General features: G+C 41.3%; 1 protein-coding gene and 1 long non-coding RNA gene across 12 annotated transcripts in view; one reads left to right on the top strand and one right to left on the bottom strand.

The window, feature by feature from the left end:
* LOC147034480 (transcription factor COE3-like) overlaps positions 1-26,468 on the top strand; it is a 169,641-nt gene that overhangs the window by 119,039 nt on the left and 24,134 nt on the right. For all 10 annotated transcript variants that reach the window (XR_015058937.1, XM_085883934.1, XM_085883888.1 and 7 more), the window contains exon 11: positions 12,223-12,311. Coding sequence is in view for 9 of the 10 variants with exons in the window: in XM_085883934.1 (XP_085740060.1) it covers positions 12,223-12,311 (89 nt within the window). In the remaining variant the exon portion in view is untranslated. The remainder of the gene's footprint in view (positions 1-12,222; positions 12,312-26,468) is intronic.
* Positions 1-26,468, bottom strand: part of LOC147034481 (uncharacterized) — a 34,287-nt gene that overhangs the window by 7,427 nt on the left and 392 nt on the right. The window contains exons 2-4 of one of the 2 annotated variants that reach the window (XR_015058940.1): positions 6,326-6,415; positions 4,229-4,308; positions 1,723-1,859 (exon numbers count right to left, since the gene is read on the bottom strand). This is a non-coding gene — a long non-coding RNA (uncharacterized LOC147034481). Of the gene's footprint in view, positions 1-1,722; positions 1,860-4,228; positions 4,309-6,325; positions 6,416-26,468 lie in introns of those variants that run through there. The other variant, XR_015058941.1, reaches the window with a different exon arrangement.

Here is a 26,468-nt window from a genome sequence, read left to right as displayed (position 1 = left end):
ATAATTTGGTGTGAAATTTATTATTATTATTATTGATATCGATTTGTAATTATAAAAATGAAACTGAAGTGTGAGTTTGGTTTTCCTTTTTTAATTCAAATTCTTTTAGGTATATATATCATCATGAAGCTGATCAAATACAGTAAACCCTCCAATATTGCAGAAGTTAGGTTCCTGGAAAATCCGGCGATGGTAAAAAATTTTAATAGTAGAAACTAAGAGCCAATGGGAAAGTGGGGTTTTGGTTCCTCGGCTTTGAGAAAATATCGAGGAAGATTGACAGCAGCCATAAATATACGCATTACTATTGAAATAAACACGTTTTTATATATATATATATATATATATATATATATATATATATATATATATATATATATATATATATATATATATATATATATACACACACACACATCATGTTAACATTGAAATAAACATAAATACATTAAATACAGTGTAAATGAAACAAAAACACAAGACTTTTACCTTTTAAATTTATTCCAAAATGGCTTGGTGGGTGAGGGTAAACATATTACGTACATTTGTACTGTCGTACTGTACTCTGCAGTAAATAGAAAACACAAGACTTAGCTCGGAGATTATGATGCTGCTGCTGCTGCTATTAGGGAGAGGTTGGAGGTTAGAAAGATGTGGATGGAGAACTTGCGATGGCTGTTGGATCATCGGGAGTACGACAGAGTCACCTGCTGCATTGCCTTTTAGAAGAAGGGTAAAACGATCCTTAGCCGCCTTGATCCAGAGCATATCTTCCCTGCTTGGGCAGGAAGGTATGAGATGGCATCCTCTTCCAAAACATCCCATCTCTTTGGTGTTAAAAAACCTGCTCCAGCATAAATCCCTTCACTTTGATTAGTTCTATGAGCCATGGTTGAACTGGAGCCTTCGGCCATGGGTGCCTCGTGAAAACGTTGGTAAATCCACAATGGTTTCTCCCGTACATGGTCCACTCAAAGCTTGAGTAAAACCACAATGATTTCTCCCATACACCGGTGCACTCAAAGGAATTTTTTCTGTTTGATTCTCGATGCAAACATTAGGCACTTTTTCCATCCCGTCAATATGAGGATCATGGGACAGGAATGAGCCTTTTGCGCTTTGCTGGTAGGAACCCTTGAATGAATATTTGACTCATGTTTACACACAGTTCTTTCATTGATCCAGTAATGGTGGCCCACAGATGCTGCACTTTCATTTCATGCCAACGTATTTAACAACTCAATTTCTTTGCACAATGAAACCTTTCTCTGCCTTTTCGCACAATTAATTTTGTCCATCATTTTGCATTTTGGTGCTATTAATTGTTGTGTGTGTGTATACTAGATCTTGTAGATCTAGTATTACAGGATCTCCGTATGTCATTTCCTGTTCAATGATGAATCATTATTAAATTTAGCTTCGTTACTGCATGCTGGTCTGATTACCGCAATTATCAGTGTGCCAGAAACAATAAAAGGTTGTAATGGGAGGTAATCATACACGCGGACACAAACAATGACTCAAATCAGCTCAAAAACCACAATTGGCCAAAATTTAATTCCGCGACAATGAAATCAGAACACAATATGTTGCCTGTGATTGGTAGAAACCCATGATATTTGACCCTGCGATATTTGAGGGTTTACTGTACAAACCCATCATTAATTGCTTGTAAATCATCAATTAATCTAAAGATGTTTCCACACCTTTGCGCAGTTGTTAGTTCATCCTTGCACACATTCTGGATCCAATCAGACTCATACATGTGCTGGAAAAAAGTTGCAATGAAAGGGGCCGGATCTATACCCATGGGTACACCCACTGTCTGCTGGAGTATATTGTTGCAAGATGTAAAGAAACTGTAAACGCACACACAAATACACACACACATATTTTACTGTGAGTAAACTTACTCATGCAATTCTGACAATCCTTCAACAAAAAAACTGCAGCCTCTTCCTCCCAACTCTGTCCATTTTTGCCCTCCCCCCAACCCCAAAGCCTTAACCTCCACCTTCCAAACCTGTCCCATTATAAAAGCAAACAGGCATTTCCACATTGAAACAGGGCAATATTAATGCTTTTTGCTCCCATATCATGCTATCATGACTTAACAGAAACTACTCATAATTTCAAGAGAAAATAGTCGGAAATGATAGCAAACCGACGTAACCTCCACAGTCAAAGGGATGCTTGAGAGAAAGGCTTCTAAAGGGTAAATTGTAAAGGTTATAAAGGGAAAATTCTAAAGGTTATAAAGGGTAAGTTCTAAAGGTTATGAAGGGTAAATTCTAAAGGTTATGAAGTGTAAATTCTAAAGGTTATAAAGGGTAAATTCTAAAGGGTAAATTCTAATGGTTATGAAGGGTAAATTCTAATGGTTATGAAGGGTAATTCTAAAGGTTCTAAAGGGTAAATTCTAAAGGTTCTAAAGGGTAAATTCTAAATGTTATGAAGGGTAAGTATAAAGGTTATAAAGGGTACATTCTAAAGGTTCTAAAATGTAATTCTGAAGGTTCTAAACAGTAAATTCCAAAGGTTCTAAAGAGTAAATTCTAAAGGTTATAAAGGGTAAATTCTCAATGTTATAAAGGGTAATTTGAAAGGTTATAAAGGGTAAATTCTAAAGGTTCTAAAAGGTAATTCTGAAGGTTCTAAACAGTAAATTCCAAAGGTTCTAAAGAGTAAATTCTAAAGGTTATGAAGGGTAAATTCTAAAGGTTATAAAGGGTAAATTCTAAAGGTAAAAAGGGTAAATTCTAATGGTTATGAAGGGTAATTCTAAAGGTTCTAAAGGTTCTAAAGGGTAAGTTCTAAAGGGTAAATTCTGAAGGTTATAAACAGTAAATTCCAAAGGTTCTAAAGAGTAAATTCTAAAGGTTATAAAGGGTAAATTCTCAAAGTTATAAAGGGTAATTCGAATGGTTCTAAAGGGTAAATTCTAAAGGTTCTAAAAGGTAATTCTGAAGGTTATAAAGGGTAAATTCTAAAGGTTCTAAAAGGTAATTCTGAAGGTTCCAAACAGTAAATTCCAAAGGTTCTAAAGAGTAAATTCTAAAGGTTATAAAGGGTAAATTCTCAAAGTTATAAAGGGTAATTCGAAAGGTTCTAAAGGGTAAATTCTAAAGGTTCTAAAAGGTAATTCTGAGGGTTATAAAGGGTAAATTCTAAAAGTTCTAAAAGGTAATTCTGAAGGTTCTAAACAGTAAATTCCAAAGGTTCTAAAGAGTAAATTCTAAAGGTTATGAAGGGTAAATTCTAAAGGTTATAAAGGGTAAATTCTAAAGGTAAAAAGAGTAAATTCTAATGGTTATGAAGGGTAATTCTAAAGGTTCTAAACGGTAAATCCTAAAGGTTCTAAAGGGTAAATTCTAAATGTTATGAAGGGTAAGTATAAAGGTTATAAAGGGTAAATTCTAAAGGTTCTAAAGGGTAAATTCTAAATGTTATGAAGGGTAAGTATAGAGGTTATAAAGGGTAAATTCTAAAGGTTCTAAAATGTAATTCTGAAGGTTCTAAACAGTAAATTCCAAAGGTTCTAAAGAGTAAATTCTAAAGGTTATAAAGGGTAAATTCTCAACATTATAAAGGGTAATTCAAAAGGTTCTTAAGGGTAAATTCTAAAGGTTATAAAGGGTAAATTCTAAAGGTTATATAGGGTGATTCTAAAGGTTCTAAAGGGTAAATTCTAAAGGTTATAAAGGGCAATTCTAAAGATTCTAAAGGGTAAATCCTAAAGGTTCTCAAGGGTATAAAGGGTAAATTCTGAAGGTTTTAAAGGGTGAATTGTAAAGGTTATAAATGGTAAATTCTAAAGGTTATAAAGGGTAATTCTAAGGGTTATAAAGGGTGAATCCTAAAGGGTAATTCTAAAGGTTATAAAGAGGAAATTCTAAAGGTTATAAAGGTTAAATTCTAAAGGTTATAAAGGGTAAATTATTTAGGTTATAAAGGGTAATTCTAAAGGTTTTAAAGGGTAAATTCTCTGGGTTATAAAGGGTCAATTCTGAAGTTCTAAAGGCTAAATCTAAATGGTTCTCAAAGGTAAAATATAGAATTTGTTGGCAGAGTCAGGTGAACTTTCCAACCAATGGATGGAACTCGCATGCACGCATGCACGGATACACACACAGATGGCTCCTTTTATAGATAAGATGAATGTGATATGGGAGTTTGGCAGTGATTTTTTTAAGTAGTAGAGTGCCTCCCCCTCCCCAAAAATACCCACCACTTGCATCCCTCCCCTCACTGATGTTTCCCTTCTTCCACCCCTTCATTTTCATTTCCTGGATCCTTGCCTGTGGGACACTGTAAGAAAAATTCCAAGAAAGAAAAGTCATAATTAAACTTCCAAATTAGATATCGCAACAAACTTGAACAACAAACAATACCTTGAGAAAATGCTTCATGAGTTGGCATCTATGAGGAGTCAGTATCACCTTGGAACCAAGGAATTCATCTGAATTAGACTTTTGGAGCAGTCGATTACGTTTTTTTTACAGATTGAATCCACATTGTTCTGAGCTCTGCTTTTTCCAGGCCTGTATGCTCCACAAAGCTTTTTGTGGAATAGGGGTTGTTGCTAATAAAGTTGGGCCTTCTCTCGGTCGCAGCTGTCGGGTGCTGAGGCACAACACCAATTGGAATTGCAGGGTTACGGTTGGTGTGTTTTAAATACCCTGTTTATACCTTGGTCACGCTGTGTTTCTCGAAATATGTCAAAGCATAAAATTGGTCATGTACCACCTCCCCTGCCCCTCCACCCTCCACTCCCTCCCATCAATTGTTTATATGAGAAGGTTATTCTTGGTTTGTCATTGTATTTTGTACCTCGTCTTGTATATGGGAGGAAAGTGCATGAAAACCTTTCTGCTGGATTTTCTGATCAGCATGAACAAGCCTGTGAATATATTTCCAATTTATTTGACAAACATAATTTTCCATGAGTTGAAAGAAATCAACAAATGCCATCTATGCATTGGATGAGAGTTTCTTTATTTTCATAGAAACGACTGCTTCTGTAGAAAGAGACCAAGGTCCTAATTATAGCCTTGCTTTTTTGAGACAAAATCTGTTTTCTCCTGATGGACAGCAGTCATTAAAATATTGGATAAAAGATTCCCAGATGGAGAGGAAGTTTTAATGCACATGGTTGTATACTATAGAAGAGTAGAGGATGTAACTGATGTAATATTGTTTAGTAACTCTTGTTCAAGTTCGGTGCATTTCCTTTTTTCCTCGATAGTTTCAGGACTGTCGGGCATGACAAAGTGATATGGACCCTTGGGGAATATGAACGTTATAGAAATCACAGCCACAGAGGGAAAAACAAGCTTGAGAGGATGTATTTGACTTTTTAAAGTCATATTTCATTTTGGGTTTAGTAAATCATACGTATGACCAGATATATTAATAATACATTGACAGACATATTCAGTCTTTCCGAAAGAGGGTTTTAGGCAATGAGGAAAATTAGGAAGCTCGGAATTTGGAAATGCATGTTGAACGTTTACTTCAACAAAGTTTAAGCACAACTGGATTAAATATGTTAAGGCAGGAGACAGGGACATTGTAAAGATGGCAATGCCTACCCCGTAAGTCAGCTTGAAATAATCCATAATAAACAAGGTGAGTTATATGAACCTCTGCAAACATGCATTATAGAGAAGTACAGATGAGGCATCCTTTGCGTTTGGATCTTTCATCAGCCAAAGAGGAAGTGCTGATAATATAATGGTAACCATAACACACAGCAATAGCTTCAGGCAAGAAAATACATGCCGTGGGATAATGGGAGTATTATTATTATTATTACGATAAAATTCAAGCCTGGTGGAAGTAACTTTGTGGCTGTGTGTCCTGATAAAGGTGTTTTATCTGCCATGAATACTATGAAATTATCGTGCTTTGCCATGAGATGCCTGCAGAGCATGCCGTCCTATGAGAAACATTTAGCACAGCTGTTGTTACTCACCTTCAGGACAGATCTTTTCACAGCTATTGTTCATCTTCAAATTGCAGTAACTCCATTCTTCATTGTCATACATATACTGTATGTACATATATATATATATATATATATATATATATATATATATACATATATATATATATATGTTTTACAAAGTTCTTTCTAACCACTGACTGACTGAATGATATTAAAGATTGGTTTCCTTCTGGGTGACATATAAAGCTGAAATTTTGCATGCCGATAGACATCGAAGTCAGTACACTGGAAAAATCACAGAATCATCAGATAACATCCATAAATGAAAATATAAATTAATGAAAAAAAATAAATGAAATAAAAATGCAGGTGAGTGACCTGAGAAAATGAGGAAGCACGGTAATTTTGTGTACCGACAGAAATCAAAGCCAGTACACCAGGAACAATCACAGCATCATTGGAAAGCATCTGTAAATGAAAATAAATAAATGAAAAATCTAATGCAGATGAGCGACCCGAGACAATGGGGAAACTCGGTTAATAGGCATACCCAATGCGTAAGCACCCCCCACTAGTCCAATATATAAAGCTTTCTGACCACTGACTGACTGACTGACTGATATTAAAGATCGGTGCCTTCTGGGTGACGTAGAAAGCTGAAATTTTGTGTGCCAAATGGACATTGAAGCCAGTACACTGGAAAACATTAGAGAATCGTCAGACTACATCCATAAATGAAAATATAAATAAATGAAAAAACAATGAAAAAAAAAATGAAAAAAATTCAGGTGAGTGACCTGAGACAATGGGGAAGCACAGTAATTTTTGTGCCTTTGGACATCGAAGCCGATACACCAGGAAAACATCACAGAATCGTTGGACAACATCCGTAAATGAAAAAAATAAACATATGAAAATAAATAAATGAAAAATCAAATACAGGTGAGCGACCCAAGACAATGGGGAAACATGGTTCATATGCTAACACAATGTATAAGCTCACCCCATGAGTAATATACAAAGCTCTTTCTAACCACTGACTCGCTGACTGACTGACTCACTGTCTGACTGATATTAAAGATTGGTACCTTCTGGGTGACGTAGAAAGCTTAAATTTTGTGTGCCAACAAACATTGAAGCTGATACACCAGGAAAAATCACAGAACCTTCGGAAAACATCCATAAATGAAAATATAAAGAAATGAAAATAATAAATGAAAAAATAAATGAAAAAAAAATAAATGCAGGTGAGCGACCCGAGACAATGGGGAAGCATGGTAATTTTGCATTCCGATTGACATCGTTGCCGATACACCAGGAAAAATTACAGAACCATTAGAAAGTATCTGTAAATGAAAATAAATAAATGAAAAAAAATCAAATGCAGGTCAGTGACCTCAGACAATGGGGATGCATGGTTTGTATGCTTACACATTGTCCTCGTAGGAATTTGGATTGGTGCCTTCTGGGTGACATTGTGTAAGCATACCCTGCTCGTAATATATATATATATATATATATATATATATATATATATATATATATATATATATATATATATATATATATATATATATATATATATATATATATATATATATGCCTGGTGTTGGCTTAGTGGTTAGGGTGGCGGCTTGGGATCCCAGGGTCCTGAGTTCAAGCCCCGTTGGCTGCTGAATTAACACCAGGGGGTTGACTCAGCCTGTCATCCATCTGAGGTCGGCAAAGTGAGTACCAGTGTATTGGTCCCGGTGTATGCCCCGGTTAGAATAGGTGTACCATATCCCTGTGTGTCGTAAGAGGCAACCAGGGTTGGTGTCAGGAAGGGCATCCGGCCATAGAACATTGCCTCAAGAAAAAGCCCAACCCCTGCACAGCAGGGAAAAATGGCTGTAAAAACGGTCATTTTTTTAAATATATATATATATATATATATATATATATATATATATATATATATATATATATATATATATATATATATATATATATGTACACCAGGAATCAAACATTCATGGGGGATACATTCCGGGAAATCCCCGCGAATGTTGAAACCGTGAATGTGGGGGCATTGTTTCAATGGGAAATGGGGGGGGGGGGATAGGTTCCGGGGATTTCTCGACCCATGAAAAATTCACGAATGTTGGGTTAAAATCCACGAGGGTCGGAGAAAAATCCATGAGTGTTTTGCCATTATTACAATGGAGACAAGGGGGATAACATTTTCGGTTCTTTTCTTGCATTTTGGGGAGGGGTGAGTCGCCTGCGCATTGTTTGTGAGGGATTTTTATGGGTGCTGCTGTATTCAGCGGCTGATAATAGATGTAGTGAGCGATGTCATTGTGTAGTTAGTCAGTACGTAGCAGTTTTAACTTGCTGCTAATTTCACTAATAGATGTGCTGAACGTTTCCATTCTTTAACTCACAGGATATGATGTCTTTCCTATCTACAGTTCGATTATGCTGAGCGTTTTTAAAATGTAACATCTCAGATGGTGCTGTTCGTAGCAAAATGGTGACTTACACTAAGATACGCTGAATGTTTCCATTATGTAATGTCTGTATGTAGCGACCTGGTAATTACTAGATACATCAATAGATGCTGCTAGTGTTTTCATTCTGTAAGTAACTCACGGGGGATTGAATCACAGGGAATGATGTGTTACACTGGTGAGACATCCCACAAAATTATCTTTATCCCACAAAGCTACGATACAGTATGTACAGTACCGTATGTTTAAAGTGCGCATGGTGAGATGTCGCGTTAAACTGTTTTTCCCAGGAAGCGATAATACACGTTCAGGAAGCAGGTCATGTTCGGAGCTTGTGGAAGATATATGTTTTGCGTACATACAGTATTGTACTGTACGTAAATCCAGCTGCGTTGTGTGTAGCTCGTGGAACATATTGTTGCGGATTCGCGCCCGCCGGCGTGCGGACGGCCACGTAACTCGATTCGCGGCACGTCGCCCACCGGACGGACAATCCAGTCGTGACCCTCTCGGACTAACGCCGGGAACCAGTCACGGGTGGACCTTTCGGTCTCACCGCGATCGTGCCAATCGGCCCCCGCGTGGGATAGGGTTGCTCGCCAAATTCGACCTACCTAAGTACCCACACGGAGGGTAGACCGGGCGATCGCACCTCGCCGCAGGTCGACTTCGGACACGGGCCACTTAAGCGACCCGTTCCGTACTATCGGGATAACCGAGCGGTGTTATTCGTCGGCCTCGACGGTTCGATTAATTATCGGGCGTTTTAGCCCACGACCAACCCTTTACGTGAAGCAAGATGGGGATTCAATGAAAGAAATGACGAAGCGAAGCGGGAAAACAGTTCAACAATAAGCACATTTATTTCGCGATGAACGGAAAGCACACATATACAATTCCACCAAAAGCACATGTAAAAGAAGAAGACAATGCAATATTACACAAAAAGCAAATGCAACAATGCAGATCTATCTGACTACCGGGCACACGGCAACACTTATACAATTTTACTTCACAGACGGCGCCGACAACACATATTCCCAAAGCAAAAGAAAAGAGAACCACCCTCCAGGATGAGGGGGTAGGCGGGCCTGGGGCCGAGACCGTGTCGGGCCTACCCGTCTGATGATGAGACGCGGAGCGGCGGTGGTGCCTCAACTCCGCGGGCCTCGCGGACAGTGTCTGGTAGGGGGTGGGAAGGGGGCCCCCTTTGTCGCACTATCTCAGCGCGGGGGGAAACAGGAGGGGGTTGCTGATGCTCGGGGGAGGGAGGATATAACCCTGTCTCGGGTCCCGCGGCGAGCGTCTCCTCCTCCACCTCGGTCGCGTTGCTGGCCTCTTCCTGTGCCGCTCCCGGCACCGACGCGAGCACCCCCTCGTCCGCCTTCGCCGCCGTCACCTCTCCACAGCTCCGTCCTCTTCACTCCGACTAGTACCACTTCTTTCCAGCTCCACCGACGACTCCTTTGAACTCCGCACACTCTCAACTCAACTTCCAACTGAACTCTTTCTCCACTTCCAACTGAACTCTTACTCAACTTCCAACTGAACTGAACTCGACTGATGAACGCAGTCGTTTTTATAAGCCCCGTGGCTTCGCTCTTTCACCCTTGCCCCTCTGCCTCCGACCCTTCACCTCTCTTGCTGGCTCCCCATTGGCCCGAGGAAAAGTGGGCGTGAATGCTTTTTGATCCATGAATTTGCATATAGCGACCGCCCTCCAACGCCCTGGAGGCGGGGCCAAATCGCCCCTCGCTCACCGATTGGACGGAACAAAAGTGGGCGTGAGTCGTTTTTGATCCGTTTTTCTGCGGAAAGTCCGTGATGTTTTTGAACACGCTGCTCGGTGCGCGCCCCACACGAGTCCAGCATCGGTGCCCACGAGTGGCGCGAGATGACGGTGATGCGATGGTGGCGAGTTGTGATGGTGAAGGTCGTGGCGGTTGTGGTGAAGCGGCGTTGTGGTTGGTGGTTGTTGTTGTGATGGCCGCGTTGTGGTTGGTGGTTGTTGTGTGATGGCTGTTGAGACGTGGTTGGTGGTGGTAATAATGGCGGCTGGTCCAAAATAAAGATAGTAAAAGAAAAACGGCTATCCTGAAGAGTCGCAGCCCTCATGAATGACATTTATTCCCTCTAGACAACGGGTTTGGGCCTAACTACACATATACTTACCGAGATATCTCACCTAAGGGACCTGAATGGTGGTTTGCGAATTTGGTCAACCACAACAATATGTTTTAGAACTGCGTTATGCCTGTGGCTCGTGAAAAACTGCAAATACGCGAGGCAATCCCCCATGAATGTAGGAACATGTCTCAAATTATTTATCAACCGTGAATATGCAGAACCCGCGAATGTTGGATCCGTGAGTGTCAGGGTCCGGGTGTATACACATACTTTCTGGCTAATTATGTATTCTTATGTATTGAGAAATAAGAAAATCATGGCATTTTTGGCATATTGGGAGTACATGGGTTGCACAACCATTTTAATGCTCATCGTATATAGATTTTAAAATTGTGTACTCCATGTGTTATCCCTAATTCAGGGGGCCGGCACTCAGGAATGTCCAGCCCTTCCTGCCCCTTGTTTCTTGCGACAAGTACCACTTGATCCTTCCTCTTCTTGTGAGCCAAACCACCTGAAGATGTTGTCCAGATTTTTTTTACACTTCCCACTTTAATAGCCAGAGCACATTCCCACAAGACTGAGTTTGTTGACTTTTGTTCCAAGCACACTATGCAGTGCAAAATTTCTACAAGCCATTTCACCGATTGGTTTCAGTGTTTGAGGAAAGAAAACATATCCACCTTGGGCCTGACACCACAGGATAACTCTGCTATTATTCTACAGCCATGCAACTTGCTCTTCACTTCAGAATGTCGTTGTTCCATTCATATCCATTAATGGGCAACCAACCATACCCGAGTGGAAGAATAATAATAATGTTAATTATAATAATATTAATAGTAATCCATTATTTGGACCTCAATAATAAGCATTTCTTTAAATATGATTTAATATTAGACCAGAAACAAGACATTTATTTCCTCAAGCACTGAAACCGAAGGATTGAAGTCTCAAAGATCAGCTTTTTAAGCCGTCGCAATGCGAAGGGATGACTTATTGCAAGGCACTCCATTCTGCCAGGCTGGGTGTTCCCTTGGCATTCCAGTCTTAATTATATTACCAACGTTCACACAAACGGCAGCATCGTGTATTTCTCTGCACGTATTTGTCGAGCAAATCTAGGCTCTTGGAAGAGCAAGGGTGATGGTGATGCCACCGGATGGTATAAAGGCAATGCACTCACAGCGGGTTCTCCTAAATCAGCCAAGACCTTCACGATGCACTTTCTCTTACCTTTACAACTCATTTTAGCAACAAAACTGCCACAAACGAGCGCTAATATCATGAAATGTACCGTGTATAGAACAAAGGTAAACAAGTCCACAATGTCTTGCAGATGTACTTGTCCTTGTCCTGCACATACGGCATGCAGCGTATGTCGTCTATTCGAGAAAAACAAATAAATACCGATATAACAATTAATATTACGTTTATATGGTGCAATCTCAGGAAGGTGAATTTTCATTATGACGATGAAACTGTCTGCGTAAACTAATCTATTCATATTAATGAGAGACTACATTGTTGCAACAATACAGCACGCTACTGTCATAAATGCAGATTTACCATTGTTTCCCTCTTCATGCTTATACTCATAGTTAATGTTCCTTATGTTCATCCTTAACATGATATGCACGTTTTCCTTTCTACCAGCCCTGAATGAACCCACCATCGACTACGGATTCCAACGATTGCACAAGGTCATTCCACGGCATCCCGGTGACCCTGAGCGTCTCCCTAAGGTGAATGCAGTGCTCAATGATTCTTCCCACCTATCCCTCCAGACTGGAAAACCTATTTGAACACAAGCACATTCATTGTAGGCTTGTGAGCGGCCACTGAGTCTGCTTTTGTGTTCTATCAATGGGCTATGAGAAGTGGTGGAACATGTGTGGCTTTTAATAGCCATAAGTCCACTTTTTGTGTTAAAAATATGCCTTTCTGTGTCCACATCTACAAACTCGTGGAGGAAGTAAATGACAAAGCCTGAAGGGTGTATGATAAGGTGTAAGAAAGATGCTGGTACACTGACCTTTGCCAAGCAAAATATATGGTGCACGGTAGATAAAGAAAGATGTATCTAGGAAAACTTCAAATGCAAGCGACTCCGATAACAAAAGAATAACGACATGTGATGAGTTAAGAGACACCTTATCAAATACCATTCCTCTACTATATTTGTCTTTCTGCATTCTCCCTTGTGACGGAATTGTTCCTTATTGCGCTGCCTTGCCGCAGAGCCGGGAATATTGCCTGATGGCACGCACGCCCTCATAACAATGAATGCTTCATAAATTGTACAGCACACCTCAGCTCACTCTACTCTGTCGCGTTAAAGATCGAATTTGAGTCCGTTTGTGTTTTGCTTTGCGGTGTTTCATTCTGCACCTTCAAAGGTGTTGTTCTTCATAGCTTTTCGTCCATACGCGTTTTTAACCTCCGCCATCGAAGATGGACGGAGGTTACTGTTTTCACCCCTGTCTTTGTTTGTTTGTTTGTGAACAGTATTACGGAAATACTCTTGGACGGATTTCGACGAAACTTGATGGGGGGGTTAGGTATGGTCCAAGGATCATGCCAGTAGATTGTGGACCTGGTCCAAAGTCCAATATGGCCGCTATGGCGGCCATTTTGAAAAAATATTTGAAGTCTTGTTTTTGCATTTCTGCATGTTTTAAGTGATTTCCAACCAAAAAAAAAAAATTTGCAACTTTTTTTCAAAAAAATTTCGATTTTATTTGAAAAATATGTCAATTTTTTTTTTTGCATTTCTACATGTTTTAAGTGATTTCCAATAAAAAAAATTTGCTAGAGAAAAAAAACACAAAATTTTGCAACTTTTTTTCAAAAAAATTTCGATTTTATTTGAAAAAGATGTCAATTTTTTTTGGCATTTCTACATGTTTTAAGTGATTTCCAACCCCAAAAAATAAATTTGTTAGAGAAAAATAAAAATTTTGCAACTTTTTTTTTTTTTAATTCGATTTTTTTGAAAAATATTTGAATTTTTTTTTTTGCATTTATACATGTTTTCAGTGATTTCCAACCCCCCCAAAAAAAATTGTTGGAGAAAAAAAACCCAGAAATTTTGCAACTTTTTTTTCAAAAAAATTTCGATTTTATTTGAAAAAGATGTCAATTTTTTTTGCATTTCTACATGTTTTCAGTGATTTCCAACCCAAAAAAATTAATTTGTTAGAGAAAAAAAAACAGAAAATTTTGCAACTTTTTTTCTTTAATTCGATTTTATTTGAAAAATATTTGAATTTTTTGTTTGCATTTCTACATGTTTTAAGTGATTTCCAACCCCCAAAAAAAATTTGTTAGAGAAAAAAAAAACAGAAAATTTTGCAACTTTTTTTTTTTAATTCGATTTTATTTGAAAAATATTTGAATTTTTTTTGCATTTATACATGTTTTAAGTGATTTCCAACCCCCCCAAAAAAATTGTTGGAGAAAAAAAGAGATTTTGCAACTTTATTTTCAAAAAAATTTCGATTTTATTTTTTTGGAATTTCTATATGCGCGTCGATCTAGTTTACTTTATTCAATCGTGATTCAGTAGAGTCTGATCTGTTTTGACCTACAATGAATAGGATATGAGGTTAACTTAAGTGACCCAGCAGTATTGGCGGCGGAGGTTTTGCACTCTACCGAATGCAAAACCTCCGCCTCTAGTTATCTCTTGTTATCAGTTGAATGCTTAAAAAAAATTGTTCCATGATTAGTCTCTTCACCATTTTGCATTGGTAGCTTATGATTATGAATAGTCAGTAGTCGCGCTACTATATTGTGAACAAGAAGTTAAAGGAAACGGAAGGCATATTTAAGATGCATTCCTGCGAGGTTCCTGTATGGATAGGCAATCAATGTTAGTTTAGGTGATGATGTAATTTTCAGGTTTATTTTCTGTCTTGCTTCATGGCACTTATATCTTATGAGAAAATGCGAGCACACGACTAATCTTTCCAAAGAATTATAGCGCCAAGTAAGTGAAGAAAGATGTGCAAACAACCAAAATTGCACCACCCTTGTGGTTAAACTAATGGGGATATAATATGCAGTGCATTGCTATTGCTCATTCAGCAGGGCTGTTATCACATGTTTTTATAAGTTAATTTGCAAAGGGAAATTTTGAAGCAAAGTTTTAAAAATTGTGGTGTGTATACATCCTCATAGATTTGTGATGCATCAGTATAATGAAAGAGGAAGAGTAACAAATTCAACATAAAGGATCAAATTTTACTCGTTTCATTGTCCCCCTCACCTCTTCCCTCTCCTCTTTTCCTGTTCCTTTATTCCCTTGATGGTTGTCCCATTGTCAGTTCTACGTTGCTCTTCCATGAGCCTTGTTCCTGTAAGGGGGGGGGGGCTGTCTTGTAACTTGCATGGAATGTTTGAAATCAGAAATATCCCATGACTTGATCGTGGGATATTCGTCAGTTGAGAAAATTTCCACCAAAAAACATATGTATGTGCCACTCTTGTTTACACTGGCCATTTAATACGGCTTTAATTGTAAAGCCTTGAGAACACACACACACACACACACACACACACACACACACACACACACACACACACACACACACACACACACACACACACACACACACGTGTGCATGCACGAACACATCATCAGCACCACCACCATGTTTTACTGCCATTTCCAGCCACACGACCACCTGAAAGGGAAATCAAGGAGAAACATATAAATGATGGAAAGACATAGATACAAGTATCATGGGTTCTTGTTAGGTTCACACTTTTGGTCAGATATGCCTCCTTTGCTGAAGAATCATCTCTCACACATCCCACACTGAACTGAGCCACGCTGTTCTGGTATTGGTCACCCTCTTTCAGCAGTGCACTTGTGTCTGGTTCTGTCGCTTGCTCTCTTGAACAAGCACAGACACTTGAGACTAAACTTGATGTCAAGGTGAGTTCTGGCTTGCTCTTTGTGTTCCATAGTTGACGATAGAGTTGGATCTGTTGTTGCATCATCGATGGACTTTCAGCCCTCCCTGACTGTGAAACCAGCAGCTGCTTGTAGTGCATTGCACAACTCCATGTTGTTCACCAGCTGGTTTCTGGTGTTCAGCAATGCTTTCGTGGCTTGCTTATCCCCTGCTTGCCAGAAACTTCTCACACATTCCTGCTAATGCATCTGGTTCTCCAGTTCTGTGGTTGGCCGTCCAGGTCTTTAATCCCACAGTAGTATGTATCCCACCACCTCGTCTTGTGAGAGGACTTCTCTTACCACTCTTTCTCTCTCCGATATCTCCACAGTCTTGAGGTCCTGACATATCTGGTCTCTCCATCTCTTTTTAGAATCCCCCAAAAAGGGACAGGGCTGGGGTAGTCAGCTAAACAGCATCATCTTGAGGATGTGGTCGTCCAAGGCACATGACCTAACAAATTCAGTCAGTGCTTGATCACCTTTGTTGTTATAGTCTCCAGGTCTCCCCACATATCCTTGGTCATCCGAGAAGTGATGTGATGTTTCCACTGTTGCCAACTGGTGATACCAAGGATCAGGGTCGGCCCTAGATCAAGTGATGCCCAGGCAAGGGGCATATTCGGCACCCCTTTTCCATTTCTTAAACTTTTGAATACCTTATGAGGATGTAATGAGGGCATTTAGTTGTGAGAGGGTAGTGAGTGTAGGCAGTGGTGAGGGTGCAGCAATCTAGATAGGTAGGAATGAGGTCTGGGAGACAGTTTTTGTGGGTGGTGAGACTACTAAATATGTAGATTCTTCATTCAGCAGGAAGGATCATAAACATAGAGTTCTGTGCCGATTTGAAGGAGCAGGAGTTAGGGACATTGAAGGAAGGTTAAATGACGTCATATCGGATCACGGTGGGAAGATGTTGGTTGTGGTACACCTAGGAGTATCTGATGTCGGGAAAATTTTCTTGAAGGATTTGAAAAATAGATACAGGATATTGGGTAAGTATGTGAAAGCAAAGGGTTGTGCGGTAATGTTTTCTGGTATGCTCCCAAAACCAGCAAATGGAATAGAATTTATGAGCAAAGTGATAAATGCCAACCTATGTCTGGATGAATGGTGTTGGAAGGGAGGTTTTGCATTCAGCAAGCAGAGGGAACTGAAAAAAGGGGACTGATGCGACCGCTCCCCCTCCAAAAAAGTTGTTTATTACTTCCACAACTGAAGGTGGACGGAGGTTATGTTTTCACCCTTGTTTGTCTGTCTGTTTGTCTTTGAACAGGATATTTTAAAACGCTTTGGACATATTCAGTTGAAACTTGGTGGACATGTTGGGTGTGTGACAAGGACGAATTGATTTGATATTGGTGAAGATCCGGATCTGGATCCGGCCTATCAGTAGGATAAAAAAATGTAGACTGTTCACCCTGTCTATAAAAAAATTTATGTGCTCTACCGAGTGCTGTTCTCATTTCATTTTCAACATCCTGGTCCTGGCGATATCCCTGAGCCACCACACTTTTCTTATCCCCGCTCCCACATTTAAATTAAGTCGTTGACTTGACAGCTTGGTTTAATCTGGTGTTGGTGTAGCGCAGGCATGATGGGCCGAATGGCCTCCTCCTGCGTGGCAATTCCTTGTTGTAATTTTGTGGTAGGCGCATGCAGGACTCGGAAGCTGGCGTTCCCCTGAGCCCGGCGCCCCCGTTACCTGTGTCGCCTGCCCTTAAATCTGGCCCTACCAAGGATGGTGCAGATACATCATTGGTGAAAGGCATTGAGCCTCTTGAGGTGTCTGCGAAGAGGTGTCCAGCATTTGGAGCCATATAGCAATACTGAGAGTACACACGCCTGATACACCTGCAGCTTAGTGTTGATATTCAGATGCTTGTCCTTAAAAAAGCTGAGCATAAGGCACCAAAATGCTTCGATGCATTACTATGCATCTGCCCATCTCGGCATCTATCCTACCATTGGAGGCGATGAGTGAGTCTAAGTATGCAAATCTCTTGATGTGCTCGATCACAGTACCTCACACTTGTATTGGAGTCTTTTCCTCATTACAAACTGCATGTCTAAACTTCCATTAACTTGGTTTTACTTTGGCTAACCTGTAGGCCGAAAGCTCTGGCTACATCAATGTATGCTAGCATGGCATGCTCTGCCACAACTCTTGACATTGAGAATGCAACTGCATCATCTGCCAACTGGCCATCTGTCAGTTGTATCTCTTATGCATTCCGACTTGACCTCATGAACAACTAATGATCAGATTTGAAATGCAGGTTAGTTCCTGATCCCTCTATGACTGCCACCTATGATCTTCAGCAATGGACTACAAGGCCAGCATAGAGGTTGAGCAACAATGATGCTAAGGTGCAGCCCTGCCTCAGTCCATTGTCTGCTTCAATCTTTTCCAGCAGCTCTCCACTGACCTGCATACATCCAGGGACCTCACCCGGTCCCGGGGATAAGCCAACTGGGGCACCAGGACCTCTCGCAGACCCCAGGTCAGTTCCACCGAAGAGGTCATGGCAGTTTGATGAGCGACTTTTCATGTCACCTGAGCCCCACGAGAATGTTACTCAAAGTGGTCGACTTTTCCTCACAGGGAACGCATTATGTCAACTGGAAGGGCACTCAGTGGAGCACATACCTCCGCCACGTAATGCCTGATCCATGAGAAAATATCGGGCCCAATACATTTTTTGAAATACAGTACTATATCGTTTTTGGTCCGATCTCTCAATGGTGAAGGATCACTTTAAAAATTAAATAATTATCGTATCTGGTTCCAGATTCAGATCTTTACCAAAATCGAATCAGTTCTTCCTTGTTACATGCCCAACATGTCCGCCAAGTTTCATCTGAATCCGTCCACAACTTTTTGAGATATCATGCTATATATTAGTTTCGCTCTACTTCTCAATGGTGAAGAATCACTCAAAATATCAGATCCGGATTCAGTTTCAGATCTTCACTGAAATTGAATCAATTCTTCCTTATCACACTCAACGTGTCCCCCAAGTTTCATTCAAATCCGTCCAAAACTTTTTGAAATATCGTGCTATATATATCGTTTTGTCCCTATCTCTCAATGGTGAAGAATCACTAAATTCTAGTAGTCGGATCCGGATCCGGATCCGGATCCAGATCTTCACCAAAATCGAATCAGTTCATCCTTGTCACACACCCAACCTGTCTACAAAATTTCATCCGGATCTGTCAACAACTTTTTGAGAAATCCCACACACAAACAAACAAAAAGACAAACAAACAGAAAGGGGTGAAAACATAACCTCCTTCACCTTCGGTAGTGTTGGTAAAAATCAGATATAATACCCCAAGTTTCCTCAAGGCCGAGCAGAGAGATGTAAAGGGCACAGCGTTGTATGCCTTCTTTTCGTCTACAAAGATGATGACCTGCTTAGAATAATGTTCCACTGCCTTTTCCATGAGTTGACGCACAGAGGAAATTCTGTCGTAGCATCAAACACACGAACGCTCGCGCGCGCGCGCACACACACACACACACACACACACACACACACACACACACACACACACACACACACACACACACACACACACACACACACAGACAAAAACACATACACACACACACACACAAACACAAACACACACACACATACACATACTTTTCTGCAATTGTTCATAAACATTTTAAAATCACAAATATTTATCTCTGATGGAAAAACATGAAAAGATTGGAATTGTATATTTCATTTTGAAATTTGTAAAGTTAAAGAAGACAAAAAGATGACATTTTTCTGATGACCTCTATCTCTCATCCTTCTGACAGGCTGGCGGCAAGCAGCCTCTTCCCTCTCCTCCGACATTGACAAAATTATAAACTGGTCAAACACTTGGAACATGACTTTCGATCCTGATAAATCCCACACGTTCACTTTCACTTTCTGAAAATACCGTTCCGCAAACCCTCCCATCTACTTTCTCAACAATCGTTTCAAAGAGGTTCAAGTCATTCAAACTCTTTGGTCTCACTCTCAGCCATGACCTCTCTTGGGTAAGCCACAGTTCACATTTGGCCTCCAAAGCCAGATGCTGGCTGGGTATCCTCCATCATGTAAAGTCCTTCCTTGGAAAACTTGAGCCTGGCACATTCCTATCCACCAACAAGACTTTCATCTGCAGCTTGGAGTACTGCTCTCCCCTCTGAGATGGCTCCCCTGCCTCATATCTTGCTCAGCTTGATGCCGTGGAAATCAAGGCTTTCATGATCATTGGAATCTCTCACGATGAAGCTGAGTCTATGGGCCTATCACTTCACAATCGCTGACAGGTTGGTGGTCTCTCTGCTTATTAAGCTTCCTTTCTGTTCTTGCACCCTTTGCCCTCTCCATGCTCTGTCTCCCCCAAAGTATCTGCAGGATGCATGCGGTCTACCAGCAACCCCCTCCCTGTGAAACTGCCTAAATCCAGAACAACTGCTTACCTCCACTCGTTTGTTCTTCTCTTTCCCCACCTGTGGAACCACTCTCCATACTCTCTTCAATCTCATTCTTCCCTCCGGGTCTCCAAGAAAGCTGTTCACCACCATCTCACGTCATCCCCCACCCAAAGCCATGATCTTTTCTACACCCGTTAAACCACCCCCACCCCTCCCAAAATTTTGCTTAGTTGTCAATCTTATCCACCCCTTGCGTTCTCCCCTACCCCTCACTGTTACCTGCATACCTTGTTTTTCCGTCTCCATCTACTTTTCCCTCCGCCTTGCTGTTGCTGTTTCCCCTTTCTCCTGCTGTTGCCTTTGTTATGTTGTGTCCTGTTCTGTACACAATTTGATTGGGTCCTTATTTTGAACACGCATCAATGAGAATCCCTCAATTGTAATGAACATTGAATCATTGGCAGTTCAGCAACTGAAACCCACGTCCATTTTCTTATACAAGTTAACGTTCAATTTGGCTGTAATAAGAGCTTTCAGGAACTTATGATGATTACACAGGACATCTAAAAACAAAATCAACAATTATGGTGATGGATTTGAGGGAGGGGGAGACAGAGCCATTGGGGATGATGGTGATGGATATAGACATCTGCACAGGGAATTTCTACAGACTAAATTAAACTTCTGGTGTTGGCACAGATTAAACTTGTGGATTTTTACACATCCCATTATTGTAGACTGCAGCCAGATTACATCTTATCAAAGTAAAAAGGCGAATCTCGGTCAATAGACAGGACGTTTTTTGGCAGTTTTCATGTGACGGAGGCCTTTGTTTTATGGTATGCCCAGAAATGTTTTCAGTAAGATGGTTGCATGCAATATCTTGTTGGTGTGAACTTTTTCAACAGCAATCGCAACAAAAGTACCTGGAATAGTCATTCTTGATCAGCCAAAATGGCGAAAGATGATTTGTTAGGGTAAAGGCCCGGTCACACCTTGACGTTTTAGCCAACGTATGCCAATTTTTGAATTTTTTTTCTAAAACGCTGGCACACGTTGAATACGTTATGGGTAAGTTTTGATAACATTGAGAGCACGCTGAAAAACACTGCCATACGTCGTTGTACGTTGGCTTTAAACGTTGTACTTTTTGGTTGTCCTTTAATTTTTTCATGCTTGAAATTTCACGACGTATGCCGGCGTATGACTCACACGTTCCGCTACGCTGGCCACAAGTTGTATGCATGGTCTGCGATCGTTGACAGACGTCAACACATGCTACTTGTAAGTTAATCATTGAGACACGCCGAGGTAATGTTTAGCGTACCTGAAACTTATTTCTAACCTATGATTAACGTGTTGTTGGCACGTGACGCGATCGTTGCCACACATTGACAGACGTTACTTTTAAGTTACTCATAGGCTGAAAGACGTCGGTATAATGGATCGTCCTTGCGTCAGCGTCCACGGCCACGGCCAGGACACTTATTTGCAGCATTCTTCAAACTTTTCTTTGGCATGACGAGGATGTTCACACTTCGATGTCTAGCTTGGCTATGATTCCAATTGTCCATCGGCAGCGTCTATTTAAAATAGTCGAGTTTGAGCGTTTTAACACGTTCAGAAGAAACGCTTCAAATTTCAAAACCCCAGCGTCAAAAAACAAAGGCGAGTGACAGAAATTTAAATCATTCATTGCAAACAATGAAAATAGTTGAGTGGTACCGTTTAAAAGTTGTTGAGTGTAAAAAAAATCCAATTGTTGAGCGCAAGCGTCTACTTTCAATAGTGGAGTTTGTGCGTTTTAACACGTTCAATAGAAACGATTAAAATTTCCAAACCCCAGTGTCAAAAAACAAAGGCGAGTGACAGCAATTTAAATCGTTCATTGTAAACAATGAAAATAGCTGAGTGGTACCGTTTAAAAGTCGTTGAGTGTAAAAAAATCGAATTGTTGAGCGCAAGCGTCTACTTTCAATAGTGGGGTTTGAGCGATTTAGCACGTTCAATAGAAACGATTAAAATTTCCAAGCGCCAACGTCAAAAAACAAAGGCGAGTGACAGCAATTTAAATCGTTCATTGTAAACAATGAAAATAGCTGAGTGTTACCGTTTAAAAGTCGTTGAGTGTAAAAAAAAAATCCAATTGTTGAGCGCAAGAATCTACTTTCAATAGTGGAGATGCAGCCATTTAAATCGTTGAGTGGCAGCCTATGAATAGCAAACCCCACGTCACCGGCAAAGAAAAACTGCCGCACGATATGGATAAGTTAGGCTATTGTTGGGCATAGTTTGTGAACTCCGGCTTCACGATAATTATTCGTTGGTATATCGTATCTATAAGTAATCAAAGCACTCTGTGCACATTATTAGTTCATTGTGCATTGTCCAACCTGTTATGAATAGACCTAAATCGTAAAAACAAGCTATAGCTCATTGTTGAAAAAGCCCCATAAAAAATTAGCCGCGAAGAGCTTCGAACAATGGTGAAAAGATGCCTCCTACCCGTGGACACGCGGACGCAAGGACGATCCATCATAACCCACACCCTCCCCATCACACTCACCTACTACTGCCAACATGAACAAACTACTACTAATACTAATACTAATACTGATACTGATACTGATACTGTTACTGCTGACATGGACATCGACTCAAAAAGGACTCGAAAACACTGTTGGGTTCCCCTTTTATGAGCAGCATTTTTATATACCAATTCCCAAAACCACTGGGAACACGTCTTTATATGGCAGTTGTAAGCTAGAAACACGTTAATTTTTTTTTTTTTTGTCGACCGGAAGACGTCATTGGAATACGTCTACATACGTCGATGTGTGTTGGGACTACGTAAAGAATTGGTTCAAAGCACGTCAAACATAAGTTAGAAATAAGTTTCGCGTAAAAAAGAGATTACCGCGACGTGTTTCGACTTATGAGTAGCTTATAAGTAGCCTTTGTGGACGTGTGTAAGCGTCCACATATCGTGTGTAAAACTTATCCCCATTGCATGCGGAACGTGTGTCATATGCCAAGTACGTCGTAAAATTTTGAACATGTTTAAAATTTCTTGATGTACTCTACTTACTACGACGTATGATAGCGTACTTTAGCGTTCTACTCACGTATACCAAACTTACTCATACCGTATTTGATGTGCCCCAACGTTTTAGACACATTTTTCTTCGGTCGGCATACGCTGGCAAGATCGCCAAGGTGTGACCGCCATGTTGACACTTCCATTTCTATGGCAGTTATGATTCGAATCGTTGTGCGTCAGCCTTTTAATAGGCTACGTCACGACATCGTCGGCGATGCGTGCAACGCGCTATGCCTAAGTTAGACTATCGTTGGGCATCGGTTGTGAAGGCCGACAACAGGTTCAGCATTCGTTGGTATAAGTTATCTATAACACAACGAAACGTTCTGTGTCCGTTACCAAAGCGTTATACATAAGACCAAGTCGCTATGAATACGTCCGAATCTTTAAAAAAAAAACATCAAAAGTTCAATGTAAGCCAGCGTTTTACATACATTTTAATACGTTGCCATCGCTGGCTAAAACGTCAAGGTGTGACCAGGCCTTTAGCTGTTGAACAGCTAACAGCTGTTGAACCTTTCTTTGCAATTGGGCTCTGTATAAAAATGAGTGGAGCTTGGTGTGGACAAATGGAAGCATTTTGCTTTTTTTCTTGTATACATTGTCGAGGCTCGTATGAGAGCTAACACACAATGCACAACAAAGGGGGGGGGGGGAGGAGACAAGTGGGGTGGGAGAGGAAAGGACAAAACAGTGGGGAATAGAGACATGAGGAGATCTGTGGAAGGGAGAGGGATGGGGCAGGGAACATGGGGTATACAAGATGGACACTGCAGGGACATTCAGGTCCTTACACGACAGGGAACTTTCAGGAAGGAAAGTAGGGAATTTGAAGGAGGTGGATTTGTGTGGAATAGTGGGGATAGAAAAGATCATGGTTTTGGATGGGGGGTATACTGGCGCTGATGCCAATGTGTTGCCTCAGAGTATTTATCAACAACTTCCGGTGCAGAAGAACCTACAACAAACAAATGACATCTTATGCCAATCACAAGGTGTCACCAGAAGGCAAGATTTGACTTGACTGCTCAATCAATGATGTCACACACATCTTGGAGTTTTATGTCGCAAATGTGTCATCTCAACCCATTCTTGGATTAAAGGCATGCACACAGCTGGATGTTGTTCGGCGAATTCACACAGCAATGGAGACTTGTCTGGACAAGGGCAATTGGTTGCAGGAATTTGATGATGTGTTTGAGGGGCATGAAGAAAGGCCGGGTGAGTACCATATTGAATTTAAGGCTGGTGGTACTCCAGTAATTCACCTCCCAACAAGAGTACCCCTCAGCCTGCATGATAAACTCAAATAAACCTTGAATCATTCAGAGAATGATGGGGGTTGTATCCAAGGTGGATAAACACACAGACTGGGTTGACAATCCGGTAATTGTTGAAAAGAAGAATGGTTCCTTGCATCTCTGTTTAGATCCAAAAGACTTAAACAAAGCAATCAAACAAACGTGAGCACTACAAAATACTGACAGCAGAAGACATTGCTTCCAGACTAAGTGGCAAAGAGGTATTCACCATCATGGATGAGAAAGATGGCTTTTGGCAGATCATGTTGGATAATGAAAGTTCATTGTTGTGTGCATGTAACATGCCATTTAGCTGTTACAGATTCCGTAGGTGCCCTTTTGGAATCTGCTCTGTCCCAGAGATTAAAAAAAATAAAAAAAAATAACCAGCTATTTGGAAACATAGATGGAGTTGAAGTACTTTTGATAACCTGATAATTGCAGGAAAAGACATCAATGACCATGATAGCATTCTAAAGCAGGTGTTACAACCCCACCACGGCCTAGCCAATTTTCTACCCGCGCAGGATAGGGTCAATCGCCGAACCTCGATATACCTAAGTACCCACGCGGATAGCTAACCGGGAGACTGTACCTCGGCGCAGGTCGGCTTGGGACACGAACCGCTTAAGCGGTCCGTTCCGTTCTGCAGTGGTAACCGAGCGGGTATTATCGCCCGACCTCGCCGGATCCGATTCTATTTAACGGGTATTTAACAACCCCAACTATTATTCCGCGATGCAAGATGGCATTTCAATGTGGTGAAGGGAGGACGTGACGAACGGGGTACATTCACACAAACACATTTATTTCAATACACATATACAGTCAATCATGCAGGTATGTACAGGCAAAGCAAAAGCATTACAACTGAATAGGAGCAATAATGTACAGTCACTTAACCACAGGTTTTACTTATGGACACGGCACCACATCATTCACACAAAAGAAGAGAAAAGACCACCCCTACAGACAGGGGGGTCAGACTGGGTCCGTGGGCCTTTATGGCGTGGGACTTGGCTGACCGAATGGGTCCCAGGAGACCGACGCTGGTTACCTGCACCCTCGTGGTGCGACGGTCGGCGAGCTCTCTCCGGCACTCTCCTCCCGTGCGCGCCTCGACCCTGGACCACCGCACACAACCCTCACGACTTGGCACCCAGAGGGAAGGCACCCGGAGCTCGAACCACCATGAAGCAGCAGCAATCACCCGATGCCACGAAGAGACGAAGCTCCCCCGAAGAGACAATATGACTCGACGACCAACAACAAACGAACCTGGCGTCTCGTGCGCCCTTTTATTCCCCAGGTTCCAACACCTGACTCCTCCCCGTTTTCAGCTCCGCCCCCCTTCCAGCTCCTGCGGGTCCCCCTCCCCGCGCGCCACCCGGGGGGGGGGGGGGCGAGAGAAATCATTATTGGCTCAGGTCCAAGGAAATCATTCCCCCAAAAAGAGGCCCCCACCTTTTCTCACCTTTTACCTCTGCTCGGATCGCACCTCCCCCACACCAAGCGCGGAGAAAATAGGCGGGAAAAATAGGCAGGAAAAATCAGCGCACCATTGGAGGTTTCTCCTTGGTCTTTTTGCTCGCATTGCGCTGGCTTTCGCAGATGCTATTTGTTGGTGCGTGGGATTGTGGTGTGGTTGCTTGTAGTTGTGGCATGGCTGGTGGTTGGTGTTGTGGTTGTGAAGGTGGTTAGGTGATTGATGGGGTGGAGAAGGTGGTGAGGTGATGTTGGTGGTTGGGGGTAAAGTGGTGAGGATGGCGTGGTTTGTGGAGAGGTGCGTATGGTTGTGGTGGAGGGGTTGTTGAGAGCGATGTTGGTGGTGGTGGTTCCGTTGTGGTTGATAGTTGAGGCGATCGTGGTTGTTGTGATGGTGGCGTGGTTAGCATTGTGGTTAAGGTGGTTGTTGTAATGGCGGTTGAGATGTGGTTGGTCCAAAATAACGATAGAAAAAGAAAAACACTACCTCAAAGGATCACAGCCCTGTGACACAAATAAATCCCATTAAACAACAGTGGGGAAATCTAACTGAACACAGACGTATCGATCTAACTGAACGACAGACCTTTATAGTGTTCTGCAAATTTCCACAGCTGCAACAATATATAA

This window comes from Eptatretus burgeri, chromosome 1, assembly GCF_056783735.1.
Source record: "Eptatretus burgeri isolate ZD-2024b chromosome 1, Ebu_testis_v1, whole genome shotgun sequence".
Classification (NCBI taxonomy): domain Eukaryota; kingdom Metazoa; phylum Chordata; class Myxini; order Myxiniformes; family Myxinidae; genus Eptatretus; species Eptatretus burgeri.
This window is presented reverse-complemented; position numbering and strand designations above follow the sequence as displayed.